At 45.2% G+C, this 26,087-nt stretch overlaps 1 protein-coding gene across 1 annotated transcript in view; it reads left to right on the forward strand.

Moving 5' to 3' along the window:
• The window catches only part of LOC311129132 (copine-8-like), a 126,634-nt gene that overhangs the window by 76,721 nt on the left and 23,826 nt on the right, over positions 1-26,087 (forward strand). The window contains exons 7-13 of the mRNA XM_084161424.1: positions 8,868-8,931; positions 9,307-9,410; positions 10,284-10,388; positions 15,280-15,321; positions 17,204-17,279; positions 20,864-20,917; positions 21,078-21,139. Of these exons, the coding sequence (XP_084017550.1) occupies positions 8,868-8,931; positions 9,307-9,410; positions 10,284-10,388; positions 15,280-15,321; positions 17,204-17,279; positions 20,864-20,917; positions 21,078-21,139 (507 nt within the window). The remainder of the gene's footprint in view (positions 1-8,867; positions 8,932-9,306; positions 9,411-10,283; positions 10,389-15,279; positions 15,322-17,203; positions 17,280-20,863; positions 20,918-21,077; positions 21,140-26,087) is intronic.

Here is a 26,087-nt window from a genome sequence, read left to right on the forward strand (position 1 = left end):
TGCAAAATAATTACAATTAGTATTAACACTGGAATGATAGATGTGCAAGAGATGATGTGCAAATAGAGATACTGGGGTACAAATGAGCAAAATAAATAACAATATAGGGATGAGGTAGTTGGGCGGGCTAATATCAGATGGGCTGTGTACAGGTGCAGTGATCGGTAAGGTGCTCTGACAACTGATGCTTAAAGTTAGTGAGGGAGATAAGTGTCTCCAGCTTCAGAGATTTTTGCATTTCGTTCCAGTCATTGGCAGCAGAGAACTGGAAGGAATTGCGGCCAAAGGAGGTGTTGGCTTTGGGGATGACCAGTGAGATATACCTGCTGGAGCGCAGACTACGGGTGGGTGTTGCTATGGTGACCAATGAGCTAAGATAAGGCGGGGATTTGCCTAGCAGTGATTTATAGATGGCCTGGAGCCAGTGGGTTTGGCGACGAATATGTAGTGAGGCCCAGCCAACAAGAGCGTACAGGTCACAGTGGTGGGTATTATATGGGGCTTTGGAGACAAAACGGATGGCACTGTGATAGACTACATCCAATTTGCTGAGTAGAGTGTTGGAGGCTATTTTGTAAATGACATCGCCGAAGTCAAGGATCGGTAGGATAGTCAGTTTTACGAGGGCATGTTTGGCAGCATGAGTGAAGGAGGTTTTGTTGCGAAATAGGAAACCGATTCTAGATTTAACTTTGGATTGGAGATTCTTAATGTGAGTCTGGAAGGAGAGTTTACAGTCTAACCAGACACCTAGATATTTGTAGTTGTCCACATACTCTAGGTCAGACCCGTCGAGAGTAGTGATTCTAGTCGGGTGGGCGGGTGCAAGCAGCGTTCGGTTGAAGAGCATGCATTTAGTTTTACTAGTGTTTAAGAGCAGTTGGAGGCTACTGAAGGAGTGTTGTATTGCATTGAAGCTCGTTTGGAGGTTTGTTAACACAGTGTCCAATGAAGGGCCAGATGTATACAAAATGGTGTCGTCTGCGTAGAGGTGGATCTGAGAGTCACCAGCAGCAAGAGCGACGTCATTGATATACACAGAGAAAAGAGTCGGCCCAAGAATTGAACCCTGTGGCACCCCCATAGAGACTGCCATAGGTCCAGACAACAGGCCCTCCGATTTGACACATTGAACTCTATCTGAGAAGTAGTTGGTGAACCAGGCGAGGCAGTCATTTGAGAAACCAAGGCTATTTAGTCTGCCAATAAGAATGCGGTGGTTGACAGAGTCGAAAGCCTTGGCCAGGTCAATGAAAACGGCTACACAGTACTGTCTATTATCGATCGCGGTTATAATATCGTTTAGGACCTTGAGCGTGGCTGAAGTGCACCCATGACCAGCTCGGAAACCGGATTGCATAGCGGAGAAGGTACGGTGGGATTCGAAATGGTCGGTGATCTGTTTGTTGACTTGGCTTTCAAAAACTTTTGAAAGGCAGGGCAGGATGGATATGGGTCTGTAACAGTTTGGATCTAGAGTGTCACCCCCTTTGAAGAGGGGGATGACCGCGGCAGCTTTCCAATCTCTGGGGATCTCAGACGTTACGAAAGAGAGGTTGAACAGGCTAGTAATAGGGGTTGCGACAATTTCGGTGGCTAGTTTTAGAAAGAAAGGGTCCAGATTGTCTAGCCCAGATGATTTGTAGGGGTCCAGATTTTGCAGCTCTTTCAGAACATCAGCTGTCTGGATTTGTGTGAAGGAGAAGCGGGGGGGGCATGGGCAAGTTGCAGCGGAGGGTGCAGAGCTGGTGGCCGGGGTAGTGGTAGCCAGGTGGAAAGCATGGCCAGCTGTAGCAAAATGCTTGTTGAAATTCTCGATTATTGTAGATTTATCGGTGGTGATAGTGATTCCTAGCCTCAGTGCAGTGGGCAGCTGGGAGGAAGTGCTCTTATTTTCCATGGACTTTACAGTGTCCCAAAACTTTTTGGAGTTAGTGCTACAGGATGCAAATTTCTGTTTGAAAAAGTTAGCCTTTGCTTTCCTAACTGCTTGTGTATATTGGTTCCTAACTTCCCTGAAAAGTTGCATATCGCGGGGGCTATTTGATGCTAATGCAGTACGCCACAGGATGTTTTTGTGCTGGTCAAGGGCAGTCAAGTCTGAGGAGAACCAGGGGCTATATCTGTTCTTAGTTCTGTATTTTTTGAATGGGGCATGTTTATTTAAGATTGAGAGGAAATTACTTTTAAAGAACAACCAGGCATCCTCTACTGACGGAATGAGATCTATATCCATCCAGGATACCTGGGCCAGGTCAATTAGGAAGGCCTGCTCGCTGAAGTGTTTTTGGGAGCGTTTGACAGTGATGAGGGGTGGTCGTTTGACCGCGGACCCGTTACGGACGCAGGCAATAAGGCAGTGATCGCTGAGATCCTGGTTGAAGACAGCGGAGGTGTATTTAGAGGGTAAGTTAGTCAGGATGATATCTATGAGGGTACCCATGTTTACGGATTTAGGGTTTTACCTGGTAGGTTCGTTGATAATTTGTGTGAGATTGAGGGCATCTAGTTTAGATTGTAGGATGGCCGGGGTGTTAAGCATATCCCAATTTAGGTCACCAAGCAGTACGAACTCTGAGGATAGATGGGGGGGCAATCAATTCACATATGGTGTCCAGGGCACAGCTGGGGGCTGAGGGGGGTCTGTAGCAAGCGGCAACAGTAAGAGATTTATTTCTGGAAAGGTGGATTTTTAGAAGTAGAAGCTCAAACTGTTTGGGCACAGACCTGGATAGTATGATAGAGCTCTGCAGGCTATCTCTACAGTAGATTGCAACTCCACCCCCTTTGGCAGTTCTATCTAGACTGAAAATGTTATAGTTGGGGATGGAAATTTCAGAATTTTTGGTGGCCTTCCTAAGCCAGGATTCAGACACTGCTAGAACATCAGGGTTGGCGGAGTGTGCTAACGCAGTGAATAACTCAAACTTAGGAAGGAGGCTTCTGATATTTACGTGCAGAAAACCAAGACTTTTACGGTTACAGAAGTCAACAAATGATAGCTCCTGGGGAGTAGGAGTGATACTGGGGGCTGCAGGGCCTGGGTTAGCCTCTACATCACCAGAGGAACAGAGGAGGACTAGAATAAGGATACGACTAAAGGCTTTAAGAACTGGTCTTCTAGTGCGTTGGGTACATAGAATAAAGGGGGCAGTTCTCCGGGCGTTGTAGAAAAGATTCAGGGCATTATGTACAGAAAAGGATATGGAAGGATATGAGTACAGTTCAGGTAACCCTAAGCGTTGGGTAACAATGAAAGAGATAGCGTCACTGGAGGCACCGATTGAGCCGGTCTCGGCGTGTATGGGGGGTGGAACAAAGGAACTATTTGAGGCAGTTTGAGAGGGACTAGGGGTTCTACAGTGAAATTGTATAATAAGAACTAACCCAAACAGCAATAGGCAAGGCATAATTGACATGGGAGAGAGGCATAAAGCAGTCACAGGTGTTATTAGAGAGAGCTAAGACAACAACTGGAAATAGCGATAACGTTTGGGCTAAGGCTAAACAGAATAAACAGGACAGGGTACCGTGTAAAGGAACAGTCCAGCAGGCATCAGCTGTGCAGCTGAGTGATCATAAGGTCCAGTGAACAGCAATATGTGAGTCCGAGAGCAGTTCAAATTGGTGCTTCAGCACAGCTAGCAGGGAGCACAGTTGTAGTTTGCGTGTGCTAGCGGGCCGGGGCTGGCAGATGGATCTTCGTGGTCGTCGCAACGGGAAGCCTGTTGAAACCACATCAGACTATTTCGTCGGCAAACCAGTCGTGTTGGATCGGCGGGGCTCAGTGTCAACACTAGGAGGTCCCGTCCGGTTGACAGAGAGGTAGATAGCCGGGAGATGGGCCTGAGGCTAGCTCAAGGCTAACTGGTGCTTGCTACAGGGCAATGGTAATTAGCCAACAACAGGTTGCAGCTAGCTAGCTGGTTGCGATGATCCGGCGCTAGGGTCCAGTGATTCCGGCAGAAAGTCCAATAAGCTCTGGGTCGATAGCACGCTGGGTCGATAGCACGCTGTGCAGACTGGCCGACGAATTGTCCAGGCTAGAGCTAGAGCTGGCTGGTGGATAGTGTAGGCCACAGACAGTGGTGAAGACGCTAACAGTGACTAATATCAAGTAGCCATTCAGTTGCAGCTACACTAGTTTCAGCTAGTTTCAGCTTACGGTTCTTGATGAAAGTTATAAAGAAATAATATAATCCTTTCCACGTTGGGTGAGGCGGGTTGCAGGAAAGTATATTTAGTTAAAGAATGAAAAGTAAAAATTGAGAAATATATACAAAATAGACAAAAAAACAAGAAACGGGAAATTTACACAAGGAGAATGAATAAAAGCGACCGCACTGCTACGCCATCTTGGTTTACTTCTTAAGGCGTTTATGATGATTCATTTTCACATATTTCGTTAATGTTATTGACCTCCAGACTGTCCTGCCATCGGTTGTTGTGTAATAAATACAGATTTTTGTCTTCCTGACAGAAGGTCTCTATTACTTGGGTCGTTCCACGAAGTGAGTGCCTTTTCCAACCTTTGTGACCTGTGTGAAGCTAGCCACAATAAGGATTAGCCACAATAATGGAATTTGCGGTTCACCTTCAAAATAAAAGTCCCCATTGAAACTGATGCAAACGGATACAAATAGTGGAACAATGCCATATTTGGACTATAAGTAGTTTATTTCACACCAAAAAAGTATAAATCGCACTGTTGATGTAATAGACTTGTTGACAAGTATATTGACAAATATTAGCGCTGTTGCTCTTATTGTGGGACTTTAACTATGGGAAATCACCTCACTATCCAGCCTTTTGAGCATATTGGCATTCATATTGCAATGTACAGCTTTAGCTATGGGTCTTGGGCGGGCGCGCAACTCCCCCGGGACTGCCATGCAGAAGAAAAATCAGCACGCACATAGAAGCACGACATTGAACGGAGTTTTCCCCGTTAGTTAACACTATCAACGTTTCCCTTTACTGTGAGAATTGTGAACGAATCAATGCAACATACCGAAACAAAACAAACTATGCAAGATATTTTATTGGAGGCAGAGCTGCAGTAGGCCAATATGCAAATAGACCATTGCAATATATGGATCTGTGCCATTCACTAAAAACTGTACTATTTTTACAGCATGAGCGGTTGTGAGTAGATGTGCTTGTTTTGAGATCAAAGTGAGAGCTACATGTAGCAACTTGTGCACATTTGTACATTTGTTCATATCCTTTGCTAGTTAGTGAGTTATTAGCCCAGTTATATATCATTTGTAGTCAGCAATGGGGGAGTGATTGTTTCCTACAAAAGCACAAAATGTGTACATTTCTAGACATCTTTGAAAAGTGAGTCAGGTAAAGAGCTTTTTTTTGTCTTAAAGGGGCAGTGTTGTATTTTGAGACAGACTTGAAAAAGCTAAGTAGCCAATAGGCAGAGGGTAGCATAATTTGTCTGATAATGGTATGGGAATAATGATGCATTTTATTTTGTAAAGTGGTTTCTTGCATCAAACAACACAACATTTTCAGTCACCTGAAATGTCAGGCCCTGCATGTTTTTTTCAAAAGTCTCATGGAATGTAGGCCTACATTGAACACCACACATTGGCTGCTACTGTAGGCTGAACGATAGAACAGCTATTTCCATGTTAAAATGTTATGGGATGCATTTTCTCCATTGTTTTTTTCTGGTAGGCCACTCCGGTAGGCCTACATTATGATCAAATAGCCACACAGCATCAGCATCAGTGTTCACAGTAAACACGCACCGTAGGCTGCACAGAATTTTCACAACGTTCAAGTTCGCTCTCAGCAGACCTGACATTTGTGATGAAGAAAATTAGAGGGAACATTGGTCTTGGGTCCATGAAATGGGATATCAGCCTACTCAGTGACACCCACAGAACACAACTGTGAAGAGATGTACACAAATATTAACGTCGTTGCTCTTATTGTGGGACTTTAACTGTGGGAAATCACCAATATTGAATTTGAAAAGCCTGTTATATTAAATAAAGTGACCTTTTAATATAGACCACATGGAGAATTAAATAAATCAGCATTTTGACATGTCACAGTTGAGTTCTGTGGGTATCACTGAGTAGGCTGATAACCCATTTCATGGACATAAGATCCATAGTTAAGGCTGTATATTGCAATATGAATGTGGTGATTTCCCACAGTTAAAGTCTCACAATAAGAGCTACGACGCTAATATTTGTGTACACTCTTCATAGTTTGGTTCTGTGGGTATCACTGAGTAGGCGGATAACCCATTTCATGGAACCTGTCTTTTGTGGACTGCATTCTTGCTTTACCTGCACTAACTCTATGCCTCCCGCCCTTCATCCCCACATTATTAAATAGAATTGGCCCTATCCCCTATCCCTGCCTCCCACAAAGGTCTGTTGGTACTGTAGGCCTTGCCAACCAACCCAGGAGGGATAGGGGATGTGTGTGAGTCCTCAGATGGCCCTGGTCTTGTTTACTTGTATGATATATAGTCTGACTGACCCACTGAATTGGATGTGATGGGATGGGACGGAGCTGCTTTGTTTAGCCTACTGTGTGGCCCCTCATCAGTACACATTCACCCGCACAAAGATACAGCGTGTGTCTTCTGGTGCAGCTCTGGTCTGCTTGCTTGCGTGCGCATGCGTGTGTTGGCACCAAGGCAAGAAAGACAGGGGGAGACAGAAGAGAATAAAGGGATCTTTCATTCAATCACTCCTATTGTTATAAGCATAGGGAGGAGGCAGTTAAGCTGACGTTAAGTGTCGTTCATGGGGGTCGTAATATGGCAGCAGATCTGAATTGTGCTGATCTGGTTAGTCAGGCAGCAATCATCTTGTTGTGTGTCCCAAATGGCACCCTATTCCCTAAATTGTGCTCTACTTTTGTCCAGACCCATATGGGCCCTGGTCAAAAGTAGTGTGCCATTTGGGATGCAGGTTCGGTCTGAAATGACTCTATTCTATTTAGAGTGAGTGGCTGTGCCTGAAGGTTACAGTGCACCGCTGTTCTGCTGCATTCAGCGGCACACACTTTTAGAGCTAGCCTCTTTGAGGTACTACACACACACACATATGCATGCAAATGCTCACGTACACACACACACACACACACACACACACACAACGGGAAAGAGAGAGAGAGTGAGAGAGAGTGACTGACTGGGAATTTGTAAGTGACAATCCAAATCCATAGGTGTCTATTACTGGATGAGAGGACTTGTGGAATACTTGTGAAACCCTGTCTGAATCCTATTTGTGTGTGTAATCCTGTTATTAACGCATCTACAGCAGGATTTCCTATCGGGGCTTTCACTGTATGCTGTGGAATCGACTGCTACAGTTTTAAATTCTCCTTTTTGTTGACATTCTGAAATTAGAACAGAACATTCACAGTCAAGCTTTTCTGTAAGAGTGGCTGCGCCTGTATTCATAAAGCGTATCAGAGTAGGCCTAGGGGTGCTGGTCTAGGATCAGTGCGAAAATACTCTCAAGTGTGAAGTACAGTTTTTCACTCTCAAAATTACTATTTTTATAGAGAAACAACAAAATGGGATGTTCTGAGTCCATGTCAATGCACAAATCAAATCCAAAGAAACAATTTGACATCTCAGAAATATTGAACATATTTTGCCTTTTGAGTGAAATTCAAGTGCACACCTAGCTAGAGAGGAACGTGTTTTGCTAGCGATGTTTCTGTAGCAGAGTTTGTAAAACAAATGCCCACCCGATTAATACAAAGCATGACATAATCCTGCTAGGGAGGCCTACTTTGCAGTTAACATTTATAAGGTTGAGAAGGTTTTGGGGAAAACCTTTCTATTTACCCACAAGACAGTTTAACATTAGCATCGCTACTGGCTAGACAAAGGGTTTAGGGCTTAATCAACTGTTGATTTGCAACACTGGCAATATGGAACATAATCCTAAAGTGTGGGTAGATTTCATGGTGGAGGAAAGGGAAGGGAACACTGGACAGTACAAATGACCTAGGTGAATTGTCAGTGAGAGAGAGAAATAGATAGAAACCTTTTCATTTTCTTCTTTTGCAATTTTACTCCCATCCTTCAAAAGAGGTAGGCTATTGGTTTCTGGGTTAAAAAGAGGTAACTGTTCATCCCAATGTAAAGCACTGATACAAAAAACCCATCCGGATCCATGTCCTTTTGATAGGTCTATCAGCTCTCTCCTTCAGTCCTGCTGGTTAAGTAAAGGGGACTTGTATTACTCTTAGGTACGGGGTCCTCGACCCCAATTTCAGGCTGCCTAAATGACTGCCTGAGTCCATTTCTGCAAGGTGGGCCTGGCTAGTGCTATGTCAGTGTTAGTCATCAGTATTTTGAAGATGACTCTTTCTCAGAAGTTAAGACAACTAATGTCACTGTGGTTTCTTACCATGCCTCAGTGGTTCCATTTAAAGTTAATTTTTTCCTTTGACGTGACTTGGACATCGTTTCTTGGAGGGAGGGTGGATGTGTTGTCAAAGGGGCCTGTGTAAGTTGGGTGTGTTGGTGTAGTGTGTTGGATGGAATCCTGGATAAACGGTTTCTCGCTTTCTGCTGACTGTTGGGTCAGGAAAGGCGTAAGGGAATGTGCACACACACACACAAACACACACACACACTTCTCTCTCTCTCACTTTCCCTCTCTCCCCCTCTCAAAGCTCAACTTGTATTCTCTGGCTTTAGAGGTGTTTTGGGATACTCCCTCAAGTTCTCAAGTTTTCCATGGCATGATGAGAGAGGCTTGTTATGAAAGAGAAACCTTCACAGACATCACCGTTACTGTGTTTCCGTTAGACCATACTGACCATATAGTCCATTAGTATATAAATGAATGGTGTCTCTGTTTTGTCTTCAACAGGGGCATTCCTGGAAAGAAGTGTGGAAACATCATTGTTAAGGTAGAAGAGATGGGAAACTGCAGGGTGAGTATTGATGACAGGGGATATGGAGGGAAAGGGAGTCTTGGGCTGCATCCCATCCCAAAAAAGCTGTCTGCCCTTGTTAACTCCCCAAACAATACATCATACCCACATAAGTACAACATCAATCAATAAACACTTTGCCATGGCATATACATTAAATGATATTGTTATGGATCTACTATCATAGGATATATCTCTCACCTTGATGCTGAGTGGAGTTGCCCTGAGCTGTGTCCTGTAATGTTACTGTTGACTGATCAGCATTAATGTCTGCATCTACTATCAGATGTCTCTCACCAGTATCTGCTGTGAATACTGAGCTGTGAGCTGTGCTGTCAATTTCATCAGTCTCAATGTCTCTCTCTGTTACTGTAGGAGTCAGTGATGATGCAGTTCTGTGGGAATAAACTGGACAAGAAAGATTTCTTCGGCAAGTCAGACCCTTTCCTCGTCTTCTACCGCAGCAATGAAGATGGAACGTGAGTATACTTTACCTACCTCTTCTTCAGATCCTCTCCTCCATTCAATTCCATCCATCAGTCTCTCAGTCTGAGGGAAATGAGTTTCCATTGAATTCCTTTAGGTAAACAACCAAGCCTCTCTCTGTGGGTTTGCGTGTGTGTGTGTGTGTGTGTGTGTTACAGCCTACAGGTTCTTCTCTCGCATCAACACATATCTGGGAGGTCAGATAAGCAGGTCTACTCCTCTGAGGCGAGGCTTTATTACACACACACACCTATCTTACAGCCGGCAGAGCAGAGAGGAGATGACCTAGCGGGAGCAGTGGTTGGAGGGAAAGCTCCCTATTGCCTCCCTGGCTTCTCTGTACAGGGGTCAAACCTCTCTCTCTCTTACTATTCCACACTGCACTATATTCACATTAAAACCATTTACTTTTGCAGTGAATTATGATTATACTGAGTATTCCTCAGTTGATAGTAAATGGTAGTCGAACTGAAACACATATTTTTTGTGCCGGTCATCATGATGACATTTGAAACATTTTTTATTGCTCGATATTTTGGCAAAGTACGGAAAAGAGGAATCAATGTCTTAGAGATGTGTATCTCAATGAGTGTGATTTATCTTCTTGGGGGGAAGAAAGATCTGAGGGAGCTGAGAGTCAAAGAGAAACGTTTACGCTTGAGAAGAATCTTGAGAAAAGCAAAGGAAGATAGTCTGTCTCGCTAACTATAACTTTGCACAGACACTCTGAGGGAATGAGAGCGAGGGAGAGAAAGAGAGGAAGAGGTGGAAAGAAGAGAGGGGATAAAGAGGAAAAGGAATATTGTCCAGTGATTGATTGATCCATTGATCAGTGTATGACTTGTCTTGTCGCCGTGTTTCACCAGGTTCACAATCTGCCATAAAACAGAGGTGGTGAAGAACACACTAAACCCAGTGTGGCAGGCCTTCAAGATACCTGTCAGAGCACTCTGCAATGGAGACTACGACAGGTCTGTGTGTGTCTGTGTGTGTGTGTAGTATGGCCAGCAAGATTAAACTGGCATTAACTGTTTTGTTGAAGTGTGTGAGGGCCATACTTTTTTTAAACAATTTGAGTGCTTTGCAAAAATGATTTGGTGACAGGATCTAATCTGGAAGAGGAGAAAATAGTTTTTAGATTGTCTCCATTTAATAAGAATCACCATGCATGCATACTAAATGCATATGGAAGCTATTATAATGAACTCTAAAGGAGAAATTAATGCTTGGTCTGCTTATGAATAGCCTTCCTTTCTGCAATCATCTTTCTCCCTCAGTGGAGTAGTCTTTCACATGCCTGACTGACAGACAGGTGTCATGCCATCACTCAAATGCATTGGCCCTTAAATCCAGGGTGTAGGAAGCGCTGCAATAGTTTTTCACCACCAAGTTTGAAATCCCCAGGGTTTGTGCGTGTGTGTGTGAGTGCGTGTATGTGCACGTGCATGTGCGTGTGTGTGCGTGGTGTGTGTGTGTGTGTGTGTTTGTGTGTGTGTGTGTGTAATATACAGTGGGGAAAAAAAGTATTTAGTCAGCCACCAATTGTGCAAGTTCTCCCACTTAAAAAGATGAGAGAGGCCTGTAATTTTCATCATAGGTACACGTCAACTATGATAAACAAATTGAGAATTTTTTTCCAGAAAATCACATTGTAGGATTTTTTATGAATTTATTTGCAAATTATGGTAGAAAATAAGTATTTGGTCACCTACAAACAAGCAAGATTTCTGACTCTCACAGACCTGTAACTTCTTCTTTAAGAGGCTCCTCTGTCCTCCACTCGTTACCTGTATTAATGGCACCTGTTTAAACTTGTTATCAGTATAAAAGACACCTGTCCACAACCTCAAACAGTCACACTCCAAACTCCACTATGGCCAAGACCAAAGAGCTGTCAAAGGACACCAGAAACAAAATTGTAGATCTGCACCAGGCTGGGAAGACTGAATCTGCAATAGGTAAGCAGCTTGGTTTGAAGAAATCAACTGTGGGAGCAATTATTAGGAAATGGAAGACATACAAGACCACAGATAATCTCCCTCGATCTGGGGCTCCACGCAAGATCTCACCCCGTGGGGTCAAAATGATCACAAGAACGGTGAGCAAAAATCCCAGAACCACACGGGGGGACCTAGTGAATGACCTGCAGAGAGCTGGGACCAAAGTAACAAAGCCTACCATCAGTAACACACTACGCCGCCAGGGACTCAAATCCTGCAGTGCCAGTCGTGTCCCCCTGCTTAAGCCAGTACATGTCCAGGCCCGTCTGAAGTTTGCTAGAGTGCATTTGGATGATCCAGAAGAGGATTGGGAGAATGTCATATGGTCAGATGAAACCAAAATATAACTTTTTGGTAAAAACTCAACTCGTCGTGTTTGGAGGACAAAGAATGCTGAGTTGCATCCAAAGAACACCATACCTACTGTGAAGCATGGGGGTGGAAACATCATGCTTTGGGGCTGTTTTTCTGCAAAGGGACCAGGACGACTGATCCGTGTAAAGGAAAGAATGAATGGGGCCATGTATCGTGAGATTTTGAGTGAAAACCTCCTTCCATCAGCAAGGGCATTGAAGATGAAACGTGGCTGGGTCTTTCAGCATGACAATGATCCCAAACACACCGCCCGGGCAACGAAGGAGTGGCTTTGTAAGAAGCATTTCAAGGTCCTGGAGTGGCCTAGCCAGTCTCCAGATCTCAACCCCATAGAAAATCTTTGGAGAGAGTTGAAAGTCTGTGTTGCCCAGCAACAGCCCCAAAACATCACTGCTCTAGAGGAGATCTGCATGGAGGAATGGGCCAAAATACCAGCAACAGTGTGTGAAAACCTTGTGAAGACTTACAGAAAACGTTTGACCTGTGTCATTGCCAACAAAGGGTATATAACAAAGTATTGAGAAACTTTTGTTATTGACCAAATACTTATTTTCCACCATAATTTGCAAATAAATTCATTAAAAATCCTACAATGTGATTTTCTGGATTTTTTTTCTCTCATTTTGTCTGTCATAGTTGACGTGTACCTATGATTAAAATTACAGGCCTCTCTCATCTTTTTAAGTGGGAGAACTTGCACAATTGGTGGCTGACTAAATACTTTTTTCCCCCACTGTATAGGACAATGTGTGTGTGTCACTCTGCAATCCCATCTCAGGGATTGTGTTTATAGTCATCTCCAGTTGTCAGTGGGCTTGTTTGCCAGTGATAAGGCACAAAGCCCCAGATGGATGGTCTGAGCTTGTCAGGCTGCATTGATTGGAGCAGAGCTGGGCCCTGGCTCTGTCTGAGTTGTTAGGAGGTTAGTTAGAGAGAGCTTATTGTTATCAGTGTGTGGAGAGTGTGGGGAGCCAAGGAAGCACACGAATGAACGCTTGCACACACACACATAAATACATTGATTTACGCACACACACACAGCCAGAGTGTGAATCTCTGGGGGTCTGGGATGAGAGATAAGGGAGAGGCAGGACGAGAGCCACGGGAGAACGCTAACAATGGAGAGCTGTGTGTCCCCCTGGGGTTTCTGGTAGATTACTGTAGGGCTGGATGGCTTTATCTCCCCAGCCTTTTATCTAGTCAGCTTAGATGGATGGTGATGGGCTCATCCTTCACTCCATTTAGTAGGAGGCTGAGCAGTGTGTTTGTGTGTGTGCGTGTATGTGTGCATACTTGTGTGTGTGTGTGTGTGTGTTTCTGTGTGTCTGTGTCTGTCTTTGTGCTCTGACAATGCCGGAGTGTGCCTCCTCTTATCATCATACCCCTTACGAACCCCTACAGGAAACTCATTAACCTGTGATTTCTCACCCGGTGGTAATCTATAACTTATGATTACCTTTTCATCTAAGCATCTGTTCATTATTTTCTTCTTTATTTTTTTCTCGTCTGAAAAGAGAGGTGAAATTGAGGCAGGTGAAATTGGTGCTGGGTGAAATATGCACAGCCACAGTCAGCTACTTATCTCTTGGCTCTGGTGAAGGAAAATGGCCACTTGTCAGTGGAAAAACGATTCTTCAGTTTGAGGGGATGGGTGATGGTGGAAGAGCACTGCTTTTCTCTCTCTAACATTCGCTATTTTGAAAACCAATATAGACATGATATACAGTGGGGGGAAAAAGTATTTAGTCAGCCACCAATTGTGCAAGTTCTCCCACTTAAAAAGATGAGAGAGGCCTGTAATTTTCATCATAGGTACACGTCAACTATGACAGACAAATTGAGGAAAAAAAATCCAGAAAATCACATTGTAGGATTTTTTATGAATTTATTTGCAAATTATGGTGGAAAATAAGTATTTGGTCACCTACAAACAAGCAAGATTTCTGGCTCTCACAGACCTGTAACTTCTTCTTTAAGAGGCTCCTCTGTCCTCCACTCGTTACCTGTATTAATGGCACCTGTTTGAACTTGTTATCAGTATAAAAGACACCTGTCCACAACCTCAAACAGTCACACTCCAAACTCCACTATGGCCAAGACCAAAGAGCTGTCAAAGGACACCAGAAACAAAATTGTAGACCTGCACCAGGCTGGGAAGACTGAATCTGCAATAGGTAAGCAGCTTGGTTTGAAGAAATCAACTGTGGGAGCAATTATTAGGAAATGGAAGACATACAAGACCACTGATAATCTCCCTCGATCTGGGGCTCCACGCAAGATCTCACCCTGTGGGGTCAAAATGATCACATGAACGGTGAGCAAAAATCCCAGAACCACACGGGGGGACCTAGTGAATGACCTGCAGAGAGCTGGGACCAAAGTAACAAAGCCTACCATCAGTAACACACTACGCCGCCAGGGACTCAAATCCTGCAGTGCCAGACGTGTCCCCCTGCCTAAGCCAGTACATGTCCAGGCCCGTCTGAAGTTTGCTAGAGTGCATTTGGATGATCCAGAAGAGGATTGGGAGAATGTCATATGGTCAGATGAAACCAAAATAGAACTTTTTGGTAAAAACTCAACTCGTCGTGTTTGGAGGACAAAGAATGCTGAGTTGCATCCAAAGAACACCATACCTACTGTGAAGCATGGGGGTGGAAACATCATGCTTTGGGGCTGTTTTTCTGCAAAGGGACCAGGACGACTGATCCGTGTAAAGGAAAGAATGAATGGGGCCATGTATCGTGAGATTTTGAGTGAAAACCTCCTTCCATCAGCAAGGGCATTGAAGATGAAACGTGGCTGGGTCTTTCAGCATGACAATGATCCCAAACACACCGCCCGGGCAACGAAGGAGTGGCTTCGTAAGAAGCATTTCAAGGTCCTAGAGTGGCCTAGCCAGTCTCCAGATTTCAACCCCATAGAAAATCTTTGGAGGGAGTTGAAAGTCCGTGTTGCCCAGCGACAGCCCCAAAACATCACTGCTCTAGAGGAGATCTGCATGGAGGAATGGGCCAAAATACCAGCAACCGTGTGTGAAAACCTTGTGAAGACTTACAGAAAACGTTTGACCTGTGTCATTGCCAACAAAGGGTATATAACAAAGTATTGAGAAACTTTTGTTATTGACCAAATACTTATTTTCCACCATAATCTGCAAATAAATTCATAAAAAATCCTACAATGTGATTTTCTGGATTTTTCTTTCTCATATTGTCTGTCATAGTTGACGTGTACCTATGATGAAAATTACAGGCCTCTCTCATCTTTTTAAGTGGGAGAACTTGCACAATTGGTGGCTGACTAAATACTTTTTTCCCCCACTGTAGATTACTATAAACTATCCTTCTTCAGAATACAATACATTTGAACTTGAAACTTGTTTGGGGGGAATGTACAATGCCATGATCATAGTTTCTGCTGATAATTGTCCTGTTAAAGCTAAATAAATCTGTTTCTAATATATTGTTATTTTTCACCCTACTAGAACGATCAAGATAGAATGCTACGACTGGGACAGAGATGGAAGGTAATTTAATTTGAGTCTTAATTGAAAAGCACCTTCATTAGCATGATGTAATCACTGTGTTATCTAAATTAGGCTACTTTAACTCATGCTAATCTATATTTCTAGAAGGTAAGGAAGCTGGATTGGATGCTGATTCATTCAACACACATTGACATGTTGTTGAAGTGGGGGAATTGGATTGGTCCATAAACATAGAGGCGGGGCCAAGGGCGGGGCAGCAGTAGAAGAAACACCAACTTGATATGAGTGTCATCATTTCATATTATGGGTTTAGTGGGCAAGGTTATTACCTTACAGTATGCACTCACTCCGTCTGTCTCGTCTCCTCTTTATACCTGTCAGCATTATGTCACGTGTTACCATTTACATTTACATTTTCGTCATTTAGCAGACGCTCTTATCCAGAGCGACTTACAAATTGGTGCATTCACCTTATGATAGCCAGTGGGACAACCACTTTACAATATTTTTTTTTGGGGGGGGGGTGGGGTAAGGGGGGGTAGAAGGATTACTTTATCCTATCCCAGGTATTACCAGACCTCTCTTTGCTTGCAGGTAGAGGGGTTACGCTTTGTTTCCGATTTCAATTTATTTTAAGGAAGTGCATTGAATGGATCTTCAACCAAAATCTAATATTAGATAAAGGGAACCTGAGCGAACAAATAACACAACAATTACATACTTATTTCATTTATTTAATAAAAAAAGTTATGCAACACTCCCTGTGTGAAACAGTAATTGCCCCCTTACACTCAATAACTGGTTGTGCCACCTTTAGCTGCTAGGACTCCACCAAACGCTTCCTGTAGTTGTTGATCAGTCATTGTGGAGGAAGTTTGTCATCAAAAAGTTATTCTTTTGAATCGTCTATCCATAGAACATTCTTCCAAGAGTCTTGATGATCATCCAGGTGCTTCCAGGGGCTTTTTGGCAAACTTGAGTAAACTTTTTGATCGACATGGTTCACATTATGCCTGGCGAAAACCAAACACTGCATTTCACAGTAAGAACCTCATACCAACGGTCAAGCATGGTGGTTGTAGTGTGATGGTTTGGGAGGCTTTGCTGCCTCAGGACCTAGACGACTTGCCTTAATTGAAGGAACCATGAATTCTGCTCTGTATCAGAGAATTCTACAAGAGAATGTCAGACCATCCATCTGTGAGCTGAAGCTGAAGCGCAGCTTGGTCATGTAGCAAGACAATGATCCAAAACACGTCTACATGAAAATGGCTAAAAAGCAACCCATTTTAAGCCTAGTCAAAGTCCAAACCTAATCCCAATTGAGACGTTGTGACAACACTTGAAACGAGCAGTTCATGCTTGAAAACCCACAAATGTCGTTGAGTTAAAGCAGTTCTGCATGCAAGAGTTGGCCAAAATTCTTCCACAGCGATGTGAGAGACTGATCAACAACTACAGGAAGCATTTGGTTGCAATCATTGCAGCTAAAGGTGGCACAACCAGTTATTGAGTGTAAGGGGGTAATTACTTTTTCACACAGGTGAATTGAGTGTTGCACAACTTTGTTAATTGTAAACTCAGGTTCCCTTTATCTAATATTAGGTTCTCGTTGAAGATCTGATAACATTCAGTATCAAAAATAGAGAAAATCAGAAAGGGGGCAAATACTTTTTCACGGCACTGTATGCTACTGTACCCTCAAGTGGCTGCATGAAAAACACAAGTGAAATCTCTACTCAAAGAATTGTTAAATGTCGATATCTATCTCACTCTTTATTGCTTTAACATTTCATGAATAATAACTTATCTCAACTGATCTCATTCCATCCACTAGACTATTATAATACTTTGCAATACACTTCTTCATAGGCACATCAATAGCACACTAACAGTTGTGCTTTGTGTGTTGTGTCTTTAGTCATGACTTCATAGGAGAGTTCAGTACCAGCTACAGAGAGCTGTCCAGAGGCCAGTCCCAGTTCAATGTGTATGAGGTAAGTGTGTGTGTGTCTGTGTCTGTCTGTGTGTGTGTGTGGTTGTGTGTGTCTACATGTGTGCATGCGTCATGTTTACGTATGTATGTGTGCTTGGTGAAATGGGATATTAAAGTTCATTCGGAAAGTATTCAAACCCCTAGACTTTTCCCACATTTTCTTACGTTACAGCCTTATTCTAAAATTGATGAAATTGTTTATTTTCCTCATCAATCTACACACAATACCCCATAATGACAAAGCAAAAACAGGTTTATATAAATTTTTGCTAATGTATTTAAAAAAAAAACTGAAATATTACATTAACATAAGTATTCAGACCCTTTACTCAGTACTTTGTTGAAGCACCTTTGGCAGTGATTACAGCCTCAAGTCTTCTTGGGTATGACGCTACAATCTTGGCACACCTGTATTTGGGGAGTTTCTCCCATTCTTCTCTGCAAGTCCTCTCAAGCTCTGTCAGGTTGGATGGGGAGCGTCACTGCACAGCTATTTTTAGGTTTCTTCAGAGATGTTCGATCGGTTCAAGTCCGGACTCTGTGGCCACTCAAGGACATTCAGAGTCTTGTCCCGAAGCCACTCCTGCGTTTTCTTGGCTGTGTGCTTAGGGTCGTTGTCCTGTTGGAAGGTGAACCTTCGCCTCAGTCTGATGTCCTGAGCGCTCTGGTGCAGGTTTTCATCAAGGATCTCTCTGTACTTTGCTCCGTTCATCTTTCCCTCGATCCTGACTAGTCTCCTAGTCCCTGCCGCTGAAAAACATCCCCACGGCATGATGATGCTGCCACCACCATGCTTCACCATAGGGATGGTGGCAGGTTTCCTCCAGACGTGATACTTGGCATTCAGGCCAAACAGTTTAATCTTGGTTTCATCAGACCAGAGAATCTTGTTTCTCATGGTCAGAGTCCTTTAGGTGCCTTTTGGCAAACTCCAAGATGGCTGTCATGTGCCTTTTACTGAGGAGTGGCTTTCGTCTGGCCACTAAAGGCCTGATTGGTGGAGTGCTGCAGAGATGGTTGTCCTTCTGGAAGGTTCTCCCATCTCCACAGAGGAACTCTGGAGCTCTGTCATAGTGACCATTGGGTTCTTGGTCACCTTCCTGACCAAGGCCCTTCTCCCCGGATTGCTCAGTTTGTCCAGGCGGCCAGCTCTAGGAAGAGTCTTGGTGGTTCCAAACTTCTTCCATTTAAGAATGATGGAGGCCACTGTGTTCTTGGGGACCTTCAATGCTGCAGAAATGTTTTGGTACCCTTCCCCAGAGCTGTGCCTCGACACAATCCTGTCTCGGAGCTCTACGGACAATTCCTTCGACCTCATGGCTTAGTTTTTGCTCTGACATGCACTGTCAACTGTGGGACCTTATATAGACAGGTGTGTGCCTTTCCAAATCATGCCCAATCAATTGAATTTACCACAGGTGGACTCCAATCAAGTTGTAGAAACATCTCAAGGATGATCAATGGAAACAGGATGCACCTGAGCTCAATTTTGAGTCTCATAGCAAAGGGTCTGAATACTTATGTAAATAAGGTATTTCTGTTTTTTATTTGTAATACATTTGCAAAAAATTCTAAAAACCTGTTTTCACTTTGTCATTATGGGGTATTGTTTGTAGATTGATGAGGATGTTTTATTTATTTAATACCTGTGATGACATTTTTAGTTTTTGTGCTTTTCTAATAACCAATGTCTGTGTTCTATTCATGTGCTTTTCTAATAATTCATGTGTTCATGCAAGTGACTGACTGAGCGAATCCTAACTATCAGTATCTGCAATTTGGCAGTACACCCAGACCCTTGTTTTGAGAACGAAATTTATCTCAGTTTCAAGGTCTCAGCTTAGAGAAGAAGCCTCGTGAGGTATTGGTCTGTCACATGCATGACCCAGTATTGGTCGGTCACATGAATGAATTATGATGAATTAATTATGAATAAGAGAAATCATGCAAATATGACTTGTCTGCAGTATATAAGAGAACTAACGGGACTGCCCCGTGAGAGCTCCTGATCGACATGTGTACATGGTGCATTGAGTTGGTTGGAACCTCTCCAGCGCGCTGATAATAAACAATTATTCATTTAAGATTGACTTCGGGTGTCCCTGTGTAAGAATTTCCACGACATACCTTTTAGAATAAGGCTGTAACGTAACAAAATGTGGAAAAAGGGAAGGGGTCTGAATATTTTCCGAATGCGCTGTATGTATCTGTATACTCTTAACGTCACTCACCCACACAGAAGCACATTTAGTAAATCTCCTCTGGAGCGATTCTTCATGGCATTTCTCCTGAAATTTCATTCACAGAGTTTGATGTAAAGTGAGGGAGTTTTGATGGATGGCCAGCCTCCACACTCCGTCTCCTAAGATAGGACTGAACAGTTGTTCATTAACAAACAATATTCTGAGTGGGAAGCACACAGGGGGACCCTTATTTTAAGCAGCTGGTGTTTGTCTAATGAGAGAAGGAAGACACACGCATACAGTGATTGTGTGCTGTCATCCAAGATGCATGAGAATCTATCATCATTTCCCAAGTCACAGCTCTTGGCTTCCACCCATATTCTCTGGTTCGTTTTTTTCCACCACTGTAAATGTTACAATTTAGGAGAGGTGGTTCCACATCACTGCTGACTGTCTGTGTGTTTGTGTGTGTGTGTGTGTGTGTGTGTGTGTGTGTGTGTGTGTGTGTGTGTTCCTTCTTCCCGTAACCATCTGTCCATCTGTTAACAGTCATCACCCAATGTCCAGCATGGGCCCCGATCTCTGTTATACACATTGCCCCTTCACACACACACACACACACACACACACACACACACACACACAAACACTGCCTATGGTTGTCCATCGTGCCCGATGATCACCATCTTCTCCTTTACTTGTGAAACACACACACGCCTCTTGTGAGCAGCTCCTGTCTCCCTGGTCCTCTCTGTCTATCTGTTGACTTGATGTGACATCTACTCTTGCCAGAGCAGTTACTGAACACAACACAAGGGAAACCAGCTGTCACTGTGTGTGTGTGTGTGTGTGTGTGTGTGTGTGTGCATTTTTTTAAGGTGTGCATGCACAACCATGGGCAGGTTAATATAAATTGTATTTTACAAGCCAGATGCAATAAAACAGCTAGCCTCACCTTCAAAGGCAAATGTGCCCTTCCTTACTTATTCCCTCCAATCTCCACCAAGGATGCAGTGGGTTATAAATCCAGTGTAAATTGGACTGCGTCCCAAATAGCACCCTCTTCCCTTATAGTGCACTATAGTGCACCCTATGGGCCCAGGTCAAAAGTAGTGCACTATTAAGGGAATAGATTGCCATTTAGGACTTATCGGATGTTTTCTCCCCGAGGGTTTGTACGGCCTGCTGACCTCCACACGATTTAATTTAACACCTTACAGCTCAGATTAAAACACTGTATGCTGCACTTTCCAGTCAAGGATTGCAGCATGGCGTGAGTGAGTGAGATAGAGGGAGCATTCCTGGCCTGTGAGATTAATTCCATGACCACTAACCTTTGTGTATTACTGTGTTATAATGTGTATGTTTGAATTGTGTAATGAGGCTGCTGTTTTGTCCACAGGTGGTAAATCCGAAGAAGAAAGGAAAAAAGAAAAAATACCTAAACTCTGGAACGGTAAGCCACAGCGGACGCTGTCCATCCGGTCTCTTTGTCTTGTTTATGTTTTTCGCCTCTAGAACAGAGAACTAACACATTGATGTGAGCTTGGTTTAGTCATTGTCTTTATTGTAAAGCCCATTCCATCCTGCCATCCTTGTATCCATATTGTCTCCAGGTAACACTGCTCTCATTCCTGGTGGATATAGAAGTCACCTTCCTCGACTACATCAAAGGAGGGTGAGTGACACTGCATGCTCTCTCTACAGTGTGAATGCAGAGACGGAGTGGAAGAACCTCTCACTCCTGCATTCCCTTGTTTATTCATATAGAAGAGAGAGAGAGAGAGAGAGAGAGAGAGAGAGAGAGAGAGAGAGAGAGAGAGAGAGAGAGAGAGAGAGAGAGAGAGAGAGAGAGAGAGAGAGAGAGAGAGAGAGAGAGAGAGAGAGAGAGAGAGAGAGAGAGAGAGAGAGAGAGAGAGAGAGAGAGAGAGAGAGAGAGAGAGAGAGAGAGAGAGAGAGAGAGAGAGAGAGAGAGAGAGAGAGAGAGAGAGAGAGAGAGAGAGAGAGAGAGAGAGAGAGAGAGAGAGAGATTGACAGGTGTGCAGATGTGAAGGCCGGTGTAGGGGGACGTGAGGAGAGTGAACTGTGTGCATGTGTGTGTGTTCATTCAGGCCCTCTAGTCCATGGCTGAATGGGCGATGGTGGCTGAGTGTGTGCAGTGGTGCGTATCGGAACACTCGCCCACACACACGTTCTGACTTTCATAAGACTCACAGGGGAAGGCTAGTCAGGCTAGCACTCCACAGCATGGATCGAACAGTGAAACAGGAAGAGAGGAAAGGTTTAGAGAGACAGAGATGGGGCGAGTCTGAGAATCAGAGAGACAGTGAGGGAGAGAAAGAGAGTGAGAGAGGTCTGTGAAGAAATAAGAGACACAGAATGGCCATTTTGACAGCAGCACTACTACAGTCCTCTTATGGCCTGTTCTTGACAACACTTCTCATCTAAAGGTCATGGATCATGTGTGGTATTGTACTACAGGGGTGGGTAGGTAGGGGAGCAGAATAACATGTGGTGCATTGACCCTTGCACAGTCAGAGCTCTCTCAGTATTTCGTTGAGCATTTCCATTGTCAATGGCAGTCAGAGGAGGAGAGTTTTTTTTTCAATCGAACACAAGATCTCATTGAGATGGAGCTCTTTCCTCTCAGCATGTGGTCAGTCCTATACAGACTAACGTGTAGGAGGTTGTTCCTGTTTTGAGCTGTCGCCTGAGGGTCATAATCACTGACACTGACCCTCCTGTGTAGGTCAGGAAGTGTAATCATATGCTGTATATGAATCTACCCTCAGGTTACTGCTGTGAATGTGTTCTCAGTCAACATAAATGGTAAAATACATGTAAATTAATTAACTATGGCCAGTACGATACCAGTATCGCGATACTTGTTAGTATCGTGGCAAGGAAACAAAACACGAAGCAGATTTAACTTCTTTAGGAAAACAGCCCTAATGTTGGAACCAAACATCATCATGTTGTCATCCAGAGTCACATTTATTTATTTTCCTAGCTATAGCACACAATATTTGGCATCCCAGAGGTTTTTAAAGGACCAAAGAGTTTGGTCTGCTTCGTGTTCATATTTTTGCCATGGGAAAAATATTTTGCAATACTGGTAAATCATCCCGGCCCTATAAATAACAGTGAATGTCAATGAGACAGCTGACGTATGTATGTAGAGGTGGATGTCTCTCCTCCCATCATATAGGAGTAATACATGACAAGCCAGAGGCTGAGTGTCACAAGTGTAGAGAGGAGTAGGCAGGAGGCAGTCGCAGGTTTAGAACTACTGAATTTATTAAAGCACCATAGCTTAAAGCGGGAAAACAAGCAACATGTACAATGACCGACAAAGACAAATGACAGAGGGAGTATATATATAGTGATAGAGTGGGGATTGGAACCAGGTGTGTGTAATGATGACGAGACAAGTCCGGGGTTGATGAGTGAAGGGCGTTTGCCAGCAGCAGGTTCGGCAGCAGCTAGAAGGCCTGTGACGCCGAACGCCTGAGCTGGACAGGAGGGGGAGCCAAAGTGAAGGCTGGTGTGACAGTACGGGGAGCTGTAATCTGTACATCACCTCATTGATTCTCCTCAGGATTTGAACGGTCCCACAAACCGAGGGCTCAGCGTCCGGCAGGGCAGGTGGAGGGGCAGGTCCTTCGTAGAAAGCCAATCGTCCACCGCAGGAGCCTCGATCTGATTCCGGTGCCAGGTTACCAGGGCTGGCTGATAGCCTAGACCACACTGAAAGGGTGTGAGGTTAGTGGAGGAGTGACAGAGGGAGTTTTGTGCGTATTCTGCACAAGGCAGAAACGCAGCCCACTCCCCCGGCCGGTCCTGACAGTAACTACAAAGGTACCTACCCAGTTCCTGATTTACCCTTTCCACCTGCCCATTTGATTGGGGACGGTACCCGGAGGTGAGGCTGACCGTGACCCACAGTCGTTCCATGAAGGCCTTCCAGACACGGAAGTTGAACTGAGGACCACGGTCAGACACAATGTCCTCCCAGATCCTGTAGTACCGGAAGACGTGAGAGAAGAGAGCCTCTGCGGTCTGCATGGCCGTAGGGAGACCAGGCAGAGGAATCAAACGACAGGCTTTGGAAAACCAGTCCACAACGACCAGGACGGTGGTGTGTCCCTCCGAGGGGGGAAGGTCTGTGACAAAGTCCACGGAGAGATGGGACCAGGGTCATTGTGGAACCGGCAGCAGGTGGAGTTTGCCATAGGGGAGGTGTCTCGGTGTCTTGCTCTGTGCGCAGGTGGAGCAGGAAGAGACGTAAACCCGAACGTCCCGGGCCAAGGTGGGCCACCAGTACTTGGCGGAGAGACAGTCGATAGTACGGGCTATACCCGGGTGCCACGACACAGGTGCTGTGTGTGCCCAGGCAAGGAGACGGTCCCGCACATCAGAGGGCATGTAGATACGCCCCTCGGGACAGTGGGCAGGTGAGGGCTTGACGGATGTCCCGGTCCACATTCCACACGACAGGAGCCACAATGCGGGACAGGGAAGTAATGGGTGTCACTTCCTCCCTCCGATCCACTGTGTCATGCACCCAGGACAAAGCATCGGCCTTAATGTTCATAGATCCCGGCCTGTAGGAAAGGGTAAAGTCAAACCTGGTGAAGAATAGGGCCCACCTGGCCTGATGCGGGTTCAGCCTCTTCGCTGCTTGAATGTACTCTAGGTTCCGGTGGTCCGTCCAGACAAGGAATGGGTGTTGAGCACCCTCCAGCCAGTGCCGCCATGCCTTCAACGCCTTCTTGACGGCCAATAACTCACGATCCCCCACGTCGTAATTCTGCTCCGCGGGAGACAGCTTTCGTGAGTAGAAGGCGCATGGATGGAGTTTAGGCGGCGATCCAGTACGTTTGGAGAGAACAGCCCCTACTCCAACCTCGGAGGCATCCACCTCCACGATGAAGGGCAGTGACGGGTCAGGGTGAGCCAGAACCGATGCGTTCGTAAACCGTTCCTTGAGCGCGCGAAAGGCTTCGTTGTCCCCCCCAGTCCAGCGCAGCTGTCGAGAACCTCCCTTCAGGAGTGAGGTGAGAGGGGCCACCACTGTGCTGAAACCCCTAATGAAACGCCTGACATTGTTGGCAAAACTTAGGAAGTGCTGCACCGTCTTAATGTTGGAGGGAACAGGCCACGACCGTACTGCACTGACCCTCTGTTCTTCCATCTCCACTCCCGCGGTGGATATCCGATAGCCCAAGAAGGAGACCGCCTGCTGGAAGAAAAGGCACTTCTCTGCCTTGGCGTACAGGTGATGCCCTATCAGCCTCTCCAAAATGGACCTGACATGAGAGACATGTTGCTCGCGTGTAGTGGAGTACACCAAGATGTCGTCTATGTACACCACTACAGAGCGACCCAACATGTCTCTAAACACTGTGTTAATGAAGGATTGGAACACTGAGGGTGCATTTGTCAGGCCGTAGGGCATTACCCTGTATTCGTAGTGCCCGGTGCTGGTGCTGGTGCTGAAGGCGGTCTTCCATTCATCCCCCTCTCTGATGCACACCAGGTTGTAGGCACTGCATAAATCAAATTTGGTAAAATACTTTGCACTGTGCATCTGTTCGATCACAGTGGGTATGAGAGGCAGGGGATAACTGAATTTAAGCGTAGCCTTATTCAGTGTCCGGGAATCGATACGGGGTGGAGACCTCCGTCCTTCTTCTTCACGAAAAAGAAGCTGGAAGAGGCCGGAGAGGTGGACGGACAGAGGAATCCTTGGGCCAGCGTCTCCTGGATGTAGACCTCCATGGCTTCGGTCTCTGCATGCGAGAGAGGGTAAATGTGACCCCGCGTGAGGGTAGAACCAGGCAGTAGGTCAATAGTGCAGTCCCATGGGCGATGAGGGAGCAGGCACGTGACACGAGTCTTCGAAAAGGACACCTGTAGGTCCCGGTATTCCTCCGGATAGGGATGTGGGTGGCCTGGTCCGGACTTTCCACAGAGGTGGCACAGATAGACACTGAGAGACACCTCCCCTGACACTCCTGCGACCAATCCAACAACCTCCTCTCTGTCCACTGGGGTTATGCAACTGTAACCAGGGGAGACCTAAAACTACGGGGTGTGCAGGAGAGTCTAAGATGAGGAATGTGATACGTTCATGGTGGTTGTGATCAACTGTGAGGGAAATGGGAATCGTGGTCTGGCTCACCAGTCCTGTTCCTAGGGGACAGTTGTATAGGGCATGGACTGGGATAGGGGGTTGTAAAGGGACTAGAGGAATGCGTAATTAAAAGGCCACTGACCGGTCTAGGAAATTACCTGCAGCACCTGAGTCCACTAGGGCAGGACTCAGTGGGGGACCAGGATAGTCCGGGAAGGTGACAGGGAGGAGGACGGGCTGGGTGGACAGAGAGGAGCAAGGCACGTCCACGCCTACCTGGGAAGGTGCAAGAGCGCTCCTCGGCCTGTCGCTTCCTCGCCTGGTTCTCCTTCTGGGACGGGTGGTCCGACTCCCCGAAGTAGGAGCAGAGACCCTGGAGATTATCCAGACAGATGGCCATGGCGATGAGCTGGTCCAGCGTAAGTTCCTCATCGCGACAGGCCAGCTCGGTCTGGATGTCTGCCTGTAGCCCGCTGCGGAAAACCGTCAA

Source organism: Coregonus lavaretus (assembly GCF_964263955.1).
Source record: "Coregonus lavaretus genome assembly, chromosome: 5".
NCBI lineage: Eukaryota > Metazoa > Chordata > Actinopteri > Salmoniformes > Salmonidae > Coregonus > Coregonus lavaretus.